General features: G+C 38.8%; 1 protein-coding gene across 2 annotated transcripts; it reads left to right on the plus strand.

The window, feature by feature from the left end:
* Nucleotides 1–862: 862 nt before the first annotated feature.
* Nucleotides 863–10,507, plus strand: grxcr2 (glutaredoxin and cysteine rich domain containing 2). 2 transcript variants are annotated; one of them, XM_079355604.1, is made up of 6 exons: nt 863–1,109; nt 1,348–1,409; nt 1,834–2,017; nt 4,599–4,708; nt 7,276–7,503; nt 9,651–10,507. In XM_079355604.1, exons 2-6 carry the CDS (start codon nt 1,353–1,355, stop codon nt 9,822–9,824), a joined length of 753 nt encoding a protein of 250 aa, XP_079211730.1. In that variant the 5' UTR covers nt 863–1,109; nt 1,348–1,352; the 3' UTR covers nt 9,825–10,507. The 2 variants fall into 2 exon arrangements, with proteins under 2 accessions (XP_079211730.1, XP_079211729.1); XM_079355603.1 differs by having other exon boundaries at nt 863–1,409.
* The last annotated feature ends 3,548 nt before the right edge of the window (nt 10,508–14,055 follow it).

The raw sequence follows: 14,055 nt of genomic DNA on the forward strand, positions 1-14,055 counted from the left end.
TGTGTATCCAGCTGTTTACTGTGAACAAGCCGCACGTGTGTAGTCAGGAATCAGTGTTATTAGTTAATGTCATCTACATTGTTGATGGGTTGAATAATATAACTGTTCCTGAAGCTGAATCTATCAACAGACTGGAGAATACTAATGCAGCATAATCACGGCCGTGGTTCTACTCTGACAGACACACTGTGACTCTGTGCAGGCTGAAAGGTAGACACTTTGTTAGTCGTTGCAGAGCCCTTATATACAGCACAACAGATGTCACAAATTCCTTCCCACTTTAGATACTTCTGTACATGGTATGAAGAAACACATCTCCTTGACTCGAATGTCAAACCTCTATTTGAAGAACAATTCCTCATTCCATTGTCAACTGAGGCCATACATTATACTTTTAGAATACCTCTAATGACATTCTTCTCTTCAAATATGGTCATAGCTTCTCCACATAGATCGTAGTCTGCTAACAGCAAAGTCACCTCTACAAAGTGTAACCACACTGAACATATTCACAGAAATTCGTACTATCAATTGTTTTATTTGTTTTTCTTACTTTATATAAATGTGATATTTCATGTATTACTGATAGTAATTTGGTATAATTGCTAATGTATGAATCATAATGACTGCATTTGTACGTTTAGGATTTGCTGATTGTCCTAAATTTAAGTAAAAAACAAAACAAAAACAAAAATGGTAAATACACACAAACACAGGTTTGGCAACAAACATTCTAAGAGTCACACTCAAAGCACAAATGTTATCTGAGTAACTCTCTAAATATCTTGATAAAAGTAAAGGCATTCATTATGATAGCAACAGACTTCAACTTTCATGTTTACTTTTAAACACTGATGAACTGGGCTCCGGTCCAGTGGCAGGCACTCCTACAACTATCTCACAACTCCCACACTTCCACACATAGCCTCTCTCTTCTTTGCTTTCCCTTACGCACAAAAATACACAGTGCCGGGCTGCAACTTCTATTCTGGTAATCATAATTATTTGATGACAGAGCTTCTGGTTTCTCAACTACGCTTTTGTAAACTGGATCTGGCTGTGAATTATTTAGCACGGAGAGCAAGAAAGGTGGTCCCTTAAAACAGCAGGTGCAGTCAAACTCAGGAGGCAGGACACACAGAAAAAGCTGTAGCTCAACTACTCACCCACCCACTCCTTCCGCACCAGTTTTTAGTCGTGTTCTCTCATACTCTCGGCTTCTATCTAGCTGTATATCAATATTTGTTCTTCAGCGATACGTCAGTGCATCTCTTCATCACAGTGTCCAGCTGGTGTTATTTTTCTCAGATGGACTGACCCTCTCTCTGCATCTCTGTCCTCGATCAGCCACTATGGAGGAAATCCAGAGAAAACTAAATCAGCGTTATGAAGACATCAAGCCCAGAAAGGTGAGTTGTTTACATGAGTACTTTCTTTCAAATTCTTGGGTTTTGATGTATTTTTAAAACTGCACTGTGCTGAGTAAAAGACATATTGGGGTCATAACTGAGCTTTCTGTTTCAAAGAGTTATTACGCTGTTGTGTTAGTAGTGGCTGATTTCTTTACATTCCAGCACACAAATAGTTAAAGCTGTGAGCTTAAATATAGTTCTCAACTTCATCACAGGATGTTATGTACATGAACATGAATACATTGTTAGAATTTCCCTGCCTCCTCTGATCTACCAGAACTTTTTTTTTAACATTGTTTTCTTTTGGTCATTGCGAGCACACTGTCCTTATTTGTCACTATACAGTAATCAACAATAGTGTGCCTCCTTTCAAGAACTTGAGTGTGGAGGACAATATGCAACTTTTGACATATCACTACAGGTGAGGTTCAAGCTGGCATCGTCCTACAGCGGTCGGGTGCTGAAGCATGTGTATGAGGATGGTCAGGAGCTGGACAGTCCAGAGGAGAAATACCCTCACAGCTTCGTTCATCGTAAAATCCCGCCCAGCCACCTGGAAATGGAGCAGCTCTGTGGGTTTGAAGACTCCCATGGGGATCAACAGGGTAAGCGTCTATTTGGGTTATACTGCACAACACCAATGTGTCTATGCACTAGGTCACTCTAAGAATTGGAAGTGTGGCCTAGGTGTGGTTTTAACCATGGAGACCAACAAGATGTGTACATTTATTGACTACAGTACATCTATATCTATTCATAGCTCTCAATCCTGTGTCTGACACCATTGAAAACACTGTACAAATGCAGAACATTTGATACTTATATAAATTATTGAGGTTTAAAAGTAACTATTGCCCATTTGAAGTGTGGGACTGTTTCATGGCTGGAACATAACTTACTAGATTTTCTACTCACTGCCTGTATGTCATGCAATGTGTGTTATGTGATGTGATGTGTTTTAAGAATGAACCACTGCTAAACACGAGTAGAATAAGTATATTGTATACACCGAGTATGTGGTAAGCCTAGCTTGTTATACTAGATGACAAAGCTTGCAAGGGTATAGTTGTAATTTGTTTGTTGTAGGCTATATCCAATGTAAAGGCCCTGACACCCCAAGTAGACAGCAATGAACTAGTGACGATGAAGGTCGCCTGTGGCGTCCCTAATATTGTCTTGACCAAAATTTGCACTTGAACACAACACAAAGACTACAGCCTATGGTTAACCACCTACGTTCCACGCATGCATGAGAGAAATAACTCTCTATGCCAGCTGGATGCAGTGGTCCGGTATTATGATATGCAAAGACAGTTTTCTCACCATTGTCATGCTCCACTCGTAATATAGGCAGCCACTAATTAAAAATAATGCCAGATAAAAAGTTGAATATGGCACTGGCCTAATAGTAAAGACCACACTTATGGGTTAAAGCATGAATACTACAGCATGCTCAAATATTTTTCCCATATCTGTGACTAGAGCTGGATTGGCAAAGGGGTCCTTGAACTGCCTATCAGAAGCCTCACGAAGATTACTAGCGCTCTAAAGTAAGACTTCAGATGACTTTAAAGGACTCCAGAGACCAAATCATCAGCAACGCTCCACCTCTGTTGACTGGACGGAAATGGACACCATCCGAAGCGGTGCATCGTGTTACGTCAGCCCTGAGGCACAGTGATATTGTAGGGCACGTCCATTTGGGAAGAGGAGGCTTTGGCCGAACAGCAAGTAAGCCAACTTGACGTAAGGCCTCAACATCAGAGAGGAGGAAAATGGTGGTCGACAAGGTGCGCTGTCAGGAGGAGGCATCCACCACCCTTAGGCCAGACTTGGTACTTTGGTCCCCATCACTGAGATCTGTCTACAGTATCATGGGAGAATTTAACAGAAGAGGAGAAAGAAGAAGAAGAAACTGTGCCACACAGAACTGGCAGCAGACGCTCCAAAAAGAGGATTGAAAGCAAAAGTCTATCCAGCTGAAGTAGGATGCAGAGGTTTTTTGGCTTCTTCCACCATCAGGCTCCTGAAAGACCTTGGGATCCATGGACAAGCTCTGCGACAGACAGTTAGATCAGTCTCTGAGGCGGCCGAAAGAAGCAGCAAATGGATCTGGGTCAAGCAGAAAGACTCTTGCTGGGCTCAAAGAGCAACAACATAAACTGCTCACCGCTTTCATAGTCCCATGAGCTTCACCAGTTAAACAACTGGGCAATTCTCATGATTGAGCATGGGACACAAGCTAAGGTTTGATTACCCTGTAGCTGGCCACCTTTGATGATGGTGTCTAGTGTTAAAAGGCCGAAACACCCTATGACTCAAAGGTACACTCCTGATGAAGTGTCACGTGGTTCATGAGTCCCTGACTCTTTCTTACAGGTCCAGGTCCATGACCTATTCTGTCTATTTATAAGAATAGTTGTTTCTTTCCCTTTTGATGACTTGTATCTATTAGAATGGGTGTTTCTTATCCTTCTGATAATTTTAGTCCCTGACTATTTATAGTCCAGTTATGTATTGGTTTGTGTGCATGTAAAGCACTTTGGACAGCTGAAGCTGTTGTAAATGTGCTATATAAACATGGTTTGACATGACTTTTGCTTGAATTCCCAAGATCTTTCTCACGTCTGAGATACAGCTCTCATGCCACTCTCAACATCAAGGCAAAAAAAAAAGGTGTATTACCAACCATTGGCACAATGGACAGTTTTCCATCATGTCCCGTGTTTCATGATTTTGAACCTCCAAACAGCCAATCAGAGAGATTCCTCCCACTGACGCCAATTCAATGTGTCGCATTGGCCAAAAAAAGACAGCTCACCGACGGTCCAACTAGGACTGACGGTCAACAATCTCCTTGGTGTGTCAGGGCCTTTAGAAGCATAATAATGCACACCATGCAAACAAACCTGTAAGAATGTGCTGCATATAGAATTGAACAATATGGTTTCATTATGTATACAGCTAATCTGTTTTTTAAAACATGCAACAATATAGTTACTCTTGTTGCATGCTGCTTTTTGGCAGGCAAATTATGTCCAATCTCAGCACAATCTCATCGGCACATTTTTCACAGGTACAAATTGCATACTATAAATTTGGATGTCAATGATGTCGTTAGTATAAATACAATGACAGCCTTGGGTCTTATAGACTGCAAGTTCTGACTTATGTTTTGTGTTGTAGAAGTCTATCCTCCAACAGGGCTCATTGCTCAGAGAATAAACGTGTACAGAGGAATGGGAGGCTACAAGCCTGCTACAGGTCGGACAGAGGAACCAGAGGGCGACGGCACAGTAAGCATGCTTTGGTTTAGCTTGTTAAGCTTTATATATTAATCGAGCTCTCACTGGCAGCTTCAGTTTTGTCAGTCAGAATGTTACGTCTTTAGATCTATCTTAATGTCTTTATTATTCATTGGTGCAGTTAAACAAACTGGAATCAAAGTTTTAATCCAAGTTATGACTTTATCATGGCAGGAACATGGTTTACATTTTGCTTTAAAAAAAAAAAACAGGCTGATAATACAAATGTATTATTACCTGTGTGAGTGTGTTAATGTGAATGGAAGTCTTGTCATGGTTTGGTTTTATGTATGTTTTTATTTCAGAGTTTTGAGTTCTGTTTTAGTATTCCCTAGTGTTGCCTGTTTTCTCTTGTGTGTTTAGTCTTTAGTATTTCCTGTTTTATTGGCTTCTCCCTGTACCACTCTGTGTTTCTTCAGTGTTTTACTTGGTAGTTCTCAGTGTTGTCTCGTTTCTTGCCTTTCTGTGTTTCCCTCCTGTTTTGGGAACCCTGATTAGTCTCACTTGTCTCATTAGTCTCACCTGGGTCTGATTACCCCATGTCTATTTGGTCTCAGGGTGCATTCAGATTGTCCCTCCAATCTACTTTCACTATCTACTTTATCTTAAACCCGTGACGTTTTCATGGGTTATCAATCCGAACGCACCCTCAGTGTTTCTTACCCTCTGTTTCAGTTCATTATCTTTTGTAGTCTGTTGGTGTTGGTGTAGTTTGTAGTTGTCTTATGGTCAGCTTCAGTGTTTCCAGTTGTTCTTCTTTGGGATTTTGTTGGATTAAGTTCATACTGACAATACATATACTACATATACGGCATGTCTAAATGTTTAGATGTGTCCACTCTTTCAAACTCCTCCAACAGAAAGAAATTAGCTAGCACATTCAATTAATGATTATTTTGTGTCTCAAACCATTAAATGATAAATTCTAGATTTCGGATTGTTAAAATTACACTGTTCTATTAGATAATATACTTAAATTAGGAGCATAATAATAAAGTAAAACAGCACCTTGGAAAGATTGGTATACTCTGCAGGGCCTTACAAGCCCACATATGCTGAAAAACATGCCATAATAAACACATGCAGACTTCCCACCCAACACAATACAATTGAGTTATTCCTACATCTTTAGAGCAGAACAAGCAATCAAGACATAAATTGGAACAAACCGTGGGTGATTATAGCAATAACAACATGCTATTCAGCACAAGTTGTAGAACATTTAACGTGGAACAATAACAGCAAAAAAAGTAGTTGATCTTGTGGAAAAAGGGCGATGTTACTGAGCTACTGTGACAGTGGCTTCATTAGTGCGGCAGGCTGGGAGGGTGGTCAGCTTCATCACCTGCTGGCTAAGTGTCAGTTTCATTCTTTTATCCTCTAAACAAAGGCATGTTTGGCCCTGCAGAGCAAAGCCAGCATTTTTCCCATTCATCAGTGGAAAACAGCTATGTGGATCTAGTCTTTCTCTTTCGAGCACAATGAGATCAAAGGATAGCATGGTGGTCAAAGAGGATCACTGAAACCCAAGTCTCTAATGAGTTCTCCTAGAACACTTGGTTGCTTTATATGTGTTTTAAAATAAGACAGATTCCTTAAGCTTGTTTAAAAAAAAAAAAAAAAAAAAAAAAAAAAACTTTGGGCCTATAAGTAAATTTAAAAAGCAAATAATATCATACATGCAACGTTATGAGTAAAGTGCTTCTATGGCTTGGATTGGTAAATCTCCTTTCAAAGCAAAACATAAACAACTTTTTAATGAAGTTGCTTGTGACAAACTTTCAATGCAAGACAGCACACTAAACAAAACAAAGTTGATATTGACCTAATGCATGGAGCATTTTATTTGAACGTGTCATCATTATACAATGTGTAGTGGAATGTTTAAGTGGTTAATTTTTTTTTTCATTTTTTCCTGAACTGCAATAACATGCTCTAAATTAAAGACAATTAAAAAGGGTATTGTAAGATTTTGAGCGATACATGGTGTCATACTTGGAGTCATAGTGTAGTTCCTGTTTAGAGCAAGTTACATTGTGCGTTTTGTTTTGAGAGCTAAATAAAATTAAAAAAAGCAAAACATGAGGATCACTGGCTGCTTTACAGCTCTGTGCATCCCAAACTGTGTTGTTCAAGGAAAATGTAGACCGTGAACACAAGTGTATTACACAAGTGTATTTGTTTAATCTCTGGACCAACTTCGTAATTTTGTTCAAACAGGATACTGAAATTGAATTGAATGCAGTTAAAATTGGAATGAACTATTTAAAACATCCATGAAACCAGTACTATTGTGAGGGACGCTATTCTATTTAGGAGTTTCCAAATTTTCCTTCATCAAACCAGAAAACAGCTGTGGTGCATGATGTGGTTTGCACAGTTGCAATTAACAGGAAAATCTGTTCTCGCTAACACATAACACCTAAAGCTTAATGTGGCCAGGCTCTCTTAGAGATACAGGAATTGAATGTATACATGGAGGAAACTTCTATGTCAAGACTTGTGAAATGTTAAGGTTACACTTTTGTTGATTATGTGACATTTCTTCTTTCCTTCAGTCATCAGTTTTGGATTTTGGCAAGATAATTATCTACACCAGCAATCTGCGCATCATTAGAGCCCCACCGAGGAATCATGAAGTGTTACGGCACCACACAGTACCTTCTGTAGAATTAGAGGAATACCCAAAGGCCAGGGAGAGGGGGAGCAGGAGGAGGGCTAAAGCTCTCTGTACACAGGACGGGGGAACGAGGGAGGAGAAACAGATCAGTGACTCGGAGACTAAGGTAATGATCCTTGGCCAAATTATTCTCAGCAATGTGGTGGTGTTTTACCACCCTGTTTCTGTTTCTAGGTGTTCCTCATCTCGTGTGTCGTCCCCTTCCTCATTCCCACTCTATTTCTCTGCACATGTCTCCAGTTGTTCTTTCTTCACTTCATCTTTGCTTTCAGGAGAACAACAGCCTGGTGTTCTGTGCAGCCATATTGTTGCAATTTGTAACCCATTCACTGATGTGTTTTTTTCCCTCTCATCCCACAATCTCCTCTGGGTTTCCTTGTAACTGCCACCTTCTTTGTGCCCCATCCGACTGCAATAACCACCATCCCATTGTCCTGGTGTTATCTGTCAACTGTGAACAGATAGTGATGAGTCCACAGTTTTCACTTTGCCCTTGCAGCATTTGCTTGCCACTTGCCAACCTGCAAGGATACCCTGCTCCAGATATTATCCGCTTCCTCTCACCTCCCCGGCTGATTACTGTTTCATCTTCAGCTCACTCCCTCCATTCGTTTCTCACCTCTCTTGTTATTTTCTCATTTTCTCTGCCCCTCGAAGAAGAAAAAAGTTCATTCTCAGCGTTTTTCTTCATTATTTGGCAATCTCACTTCTCCTTTATAGTTTCCCTTCTTTATCATGTTTTCCTTTGTAGGCTGAACGTCAAGGTGGTAAATTTTACATTGTCTTCATTTGTAACACAGGCTTACATTTTATACCTCACATTTTGCAACTCTATACCCAATCAGGGTCTTTTACTATTTTTCAAAATCTGAACATCAACATCAAGTTCATTATAATAGACAGCCTGTGTGCAACTTATCCAGTTGAAAATTGGCCTGTTTAATTTTGAAATGAAAGCCCCGCCCCCCGACTGCATGTGTTGACATACTGCTCAGATTATTTAATTTCTAGCCAGAGTTGCAAAGTTTATATTCACGCGGGTTTTACATCCCCCTTCTGATTGCCAAAACACATATTTAACTTACAGGAAAAAACACTATAGATCCTTCATTCCCTTTCGCCATTTCTCTTCTTCTCTGCTAATCCGCTGCACATCTCGCTGAGGGAACTGCATTAGTCACCTCATCTCTCATTTATTGCATTTTCATCCCGTTCTTTTAGCATCAATATAACACATTATAACCAAACCTTTCAGAAGAATTAACACTCTGGCATAAATTTGTAAAAAAAAAAAAAAAAAGACCAATGCCAAATAGAGAAAATAGTATTTGATGTGTAATTTGATTGTGCAGTTTGACCTATGCCCATTTTTAAACATTGAGGACGCAAAGCTTATGACCTATCCTGCAGCAAGTCAGTTGGTGGAGCTCCAAATGTTTTAGTTTCACCTAAAAGGGGGGTATCATGTTGTCCATTTTTTTATTATGGTCAGTGAACACAACACTCTTTTTTTTTTTTTTTTTTTTTTTAGCCTGTTACATGTCAGTCAGAAGTTTCAAAAAATGTTATGCTGTCTTTGGTGGTACTTTTGGGTCCAAAAGGTTTAAAGTGAACTGCATTTGGTTTGTCGCACCTAAATTCTTAAATACTCTTAAAACTTTTGTAAACCACTTCCCATTTACTCAAATCAAACACCACATCCTTGTAGACCTTTGTTGTCAAAGGTTTCACTGAGCTGATAAAGTTTTAAATATAACCTCATCTGCTGTTACTATCCACCCTCTGCTCTATGATAATCATGGCTTTTAATTGTACATTTTGCAGCGAACAGCTGCTTTTAAAATGACCAACGGGCTTTTCAACATCCAGCAACACCGATACACAAACGCATTTAATTACAGACAATTCTGAGAAAAATCCTTCCTGTATTCAAGCTTGTTTTGTGTTTGCCAGCAGCTGTGTTAATGTTTGCTGTTTTAGTGGACTGGCTTTAGGTGTTGCATTTGAATAAGTTTAAAGAGAACTGTAGAATATTTAATATGCTTATTAGTGAGGCTTTGACATTACATTTAATTTGATGATTTTACCTCTTACAGTAGCTACAACATCCCTTTTGAGCTTAATCTTCATGCCTACTTTTAGTGTCTTTTTCATTTATTCTCCCCCCTTTAACCCTTTGCTAACCTCACACTTCTTGTCTTCACCTCCGCTGTCTCTTCCTCTTCCTAATCTAACTCTTTTTTCTGTCTCCAGGAGGCTGACAGCTGCCAGCATTGTGGCGGCTCGGGCTGCGCTCCCTGCTCTCTGTGTCACGGCAGCAAGCTGTCCATGCTGGCGAATCGCTTCAATGAGTCCATCAGTGATCTGCGTTGCCAAGCCTGCTACCCCCATGGTCTGGAGAAGTGCCAGTCCTGCTCCAGCAAATAGTGCTGTTTGGCGAACACCTATGTCTGGCAGAGAGAGAGGAAGAGAGAGACAGAGAGGAGGGGGGGGGGATGAGCTGTGCTATCAGTTAGTAAGGATTGTCTCAGCAGCAATATTGCTCTAATCCAAAATGTTCTTGGTGGGGCTTTTGAGAGCACTTCGAGGAAAGAATAAGCCATCATTTGAAAGAGGAATTGTGAAAGTGCAGCAAGCGTAAAATCACAAAATACAATTACTGTGTGTGGTCAACGTGACGTGTGATAAACACAAAATTCATTTTTTTGTTGTCACAAAATTTTGCATCTGCATCATTCTTCCTGATAAAGCTGGCTTCCACAACAGACTTATCATTTTAATTAAAATGATGCAAATGTTTTGCATTTCATTTCTACCACTTGGCAGATTAGCCTTTTCCTATCTCCTTTCTCTTTTCAACACAGTGATTGGAACCCTTTACATCCAAACATGATGTACTGTATGAGATTTAGATTAGTTTTTTGTTTAAACAGAGGTCCACTTCTTCAAGAACTAAGGGAAAGAAGATCAACAAATTGAGATTAAACTGAACAATTTACAGTCTCAGAGTTACACAGTTAGAGTGAACAAGTTAGAGGGGAACATTTTCATGGATTGTATTAAAACACATCACATTTTGATGAATAATAAAATCACTCTCTGTCTAGTAATGGTGAAATACACAACTGCTTTTAAAGCCTTAAGTCTGAAATATTTTGGAATTTTTCATTATTTGAAATTCTTCTTTTTTTTTCAGAAGAAGACAGATTAACATTTAAATGGATGAATATAGTAATGAACACTTTGAATTAAATATAAAATTGATGGTGATGTTTTTTAATAAATAATCTTGTTTTCAGGTTATTGTCAAACTTAGTTTAAAGCTTCATCACGCGTTTTGGTAATCAATTGAAATAAACATTTTATTCGTTTCAATATCTCTTCTTTCATTGTGTCAATAGCTTGTGAAGACCTGGGGTATAAAGGTGGGATATGCACATCTCATCCACTGCACCTTGTGGCCAATACTGCCCCCTCAGTCAAAAAAGTCGTAAAAGACTGCAACAGTCACTCAGCAGCAGTCAGCATTTATACAGCACTCAGACAGTTATCTGTGCCTTCTACCCATCCTCTTACAATACACTGCTTTTATCTCCACAGCATGATAGAGAAAAAGCTTTCCGCCATTGACACTAATTACTCCCAATCAACACAATAATCGATTCCTGGAATAGTGCCTTCTCGAGGTTGTGAAATTTTGTCTAGTAATGGGCATCGGTACATTTGGGGATGTATTTGTCAGCTGGTAAATGTAGGTTTGAAGTATTTTTTTGATTGTTTTAAATTTTGGTGGAACCTTGAGTCGACACATACCTTTATAGTTACAAGAAAAGGAGGACATACTGTAGCTCTAAATGGGCTCTTTTCTTCAAGCCCAAGCACCAAGGCATCCCTGTTCACTTTAGTAAAGTAAATGAGTGGCAGGTGTCTCCCCAACTGGAGAATGACGCCACCACTGGGAACACCATATGATATAAAGAACAGCTCAAATTGTCTACAGTAATAGATGTTTTGTGGTTTAATGTTGCTGATCTATTTTACAAACATAGTGAAGCTCACCAGCAGTCATCCTCGATTTTTTCCATGTAAACAACTCTAGAGGAGAAAGGATTTGTTCTTCTCTGCTCTGAGCCTAAGATAAGTCACGAGTGTCACTATCAAACATGTTCACGGCAGTAATCTACACAAATCTAAACGTATCCTGCAGTTGGAGCTGCTTCATAATTCAAAGTTAACATCTGTGACAGCAATGTGTGAAAGTCATCCCTCAAACATTCAGTGTGTCTTCAGAGCAGGATAGGGATGTTTGCGTGCGTGTTGCCAGCTTTAAAACTAAACGAAGCGACAATTAAGTCAAACCAAACATGTTCCTGTTTCCCACATCATTATATCTTTGTCACTTTGCGAAAATTGACAGCATTTAACTGTCATTAAATGTGTTGTGTCATAAAATTGCAGGACAAGTTAACACAACTAAAACATTAGCTCTAAGTGATCACGTTCATGGAATTATGCATTTCATCTGCAGGGACATTACCATCCCCTGGGGTAACATCAGCCCATTACAAGCATTTAATATTCCCTGAAGGGTTCCAACACAGTAATGTGTTGAAAAGGTTGGTCTTTTGACTTGTTTTTGCGGATGGGTGGAGTTTGGATTCTAGTTTTCAGATATGAGCTACGCTCTGCTATATCATGCTCCGCTGTGTCTGCTGAAACTGCCTTTTCTTCCACCACTCTTGTCATCTTGCATTGCAGAGATAATTTATCAAAATCAGTGTTAGTCGTGGAAAGCCCTGGCCAAATTATTGAAGACATCAGTGGCCCAAAGTTTAAAAGAACAAGCTACCCAGACTATAACAAACCACTATCTCCTGCACCTGTACCTATCTTTGTGCTGGTATTTTCATTATTTTGTCCAACTATGTATTATGTTAGATAGCCTCACAAAGAGCAGACTATATATGACTTATCAGCAGACTGGCCAAAAGCCCTGAATGCCTGCTATTTTTGGGACACAAGTTGGAGTGTGTATCTTTCTTTCTTTTTTTTTAAATAAAATTAAAGATAAAATCTCTCCTTTTCTGACAGTTCTGTTTAAAAATCTTCCACCCTTACTGAGTTTTTCTTTTAGCTTTGTCATTTCAGCTCCTATTCCCACTCGGTATTACACAAGGGAGACAGAGTGGGGGGAAAATTAGGTTACAGAACTATAAGACCGAAAGTGATACGGGAGCAGGTAAAAATGCACAAGAGTTAGAGTAAATAACATGCTTTTATAGATACTGGGAAACGAGAGTGTGAATGAATGGCATTTGTGCGTAAATATAGTTGCTGTAATAAACACCACAGAGGGAACTATTAACTATTAACCAAGATACAATGCTTGCAGGTGAGCTTATAATGTATAGCTGTAACATATTTCTACTTGCATGTAAAGGACACTCTAGAAAAGGACACCTCTTTCATGTCAAATCTACCAAAGGCATGTCCTTCAATGTTTTCTTTTATTTTATGGATCTATTTATTTTCTTGCTACATCTGTAATTATTTCTTTGCAAGGATATTTAATCTAATGAAATACTTCATCATGGAGACAAACTGTAGGGACAGCTGTATACGTTATTAGGTTGTTAATACCAATTAGACCAATGGGAGAAAAGACTCTGAGAAAACATTTTTGAAATGCTTCATAACTCAAATCTAAGCAAATCTTTTTTTTCTTATAAAATAACATATCACATTGCACTTATATATTGAAACAGTAGTTTTTTAGAGATGTTTCTTTCTTTCAGAATGTTCCCTGCTTTTTTTTCTTCTTTCTTTTATGGTGGCTGTAAACAAGCATCATCTTGTCGTGTGATACAAAGCTGTTTAATAGATATAATCGTCATTTATTGGTGATTATCTTAATCAAATAATTGCCCCGTTTAATCAGAGCAGCAAGCAAACGAATGCATGTGAATATAGAGCGAAACACTTTCCTTTGGGGCAGCGTCATCATTTATGATGGTTGATAGATATATCGGAGATCTCTTCGAGGCCATTTGTAATATCAGACAGAGGAAGCCAACTGTGAGCATACAGTGAACATTAATCATAAACTCTCATGCAAGAATCGTTTACACAGTATGGGGAAGTGAGCTGCATTAAACCTGCAAACACTCAACTTTCTCATTTAGTCAATCCTGTCTGTGGCTTTATAAGTCACTCCCTCTCTAACATTTTACTTTCCTATTATTGTAATGGATGAATCCCTCTTGTGCAAATCACTAACAGAAAACTTAATGAGCTCATAACTTACCATTTATAAACAGTTTAGTTTTTTATTATCTCTGTCGACATTCCAACCTGCCATTAGAGCAAACGAAAACAGCAGAGAAATGAAGTTATTATGCAATGCCAAGGTAGGTGGTAAGCTGATGCTGATGCATACAGCCAATGCATTGTCCTAATGGAGCAATGCATTACTCCAACAGGTTATGTCCAATTTATTTAAAGAGGATCTTAATGGAATCAAGTAAATACATATGCATAATTGTATAGTTGATCAGGTTAACAGGAGGGTAATTTTTATTGTGTATGATCTAAATGAATAATTTTATACTGTACTTCACATTTGTATTGTATCCAAACCAAAACCATTCTTACCTCTTGG

Source organism: Symphodus melops, assembly GCF_947650265.1.
Source record: "Symphodus melops genome assembly, chromosome: 11".
Lineage (NCBI taxonomy): Eukaryota > Metazoa > Chordata > Actinopteri > Labriformes > Labridae > Symphodus > Symphodus melops.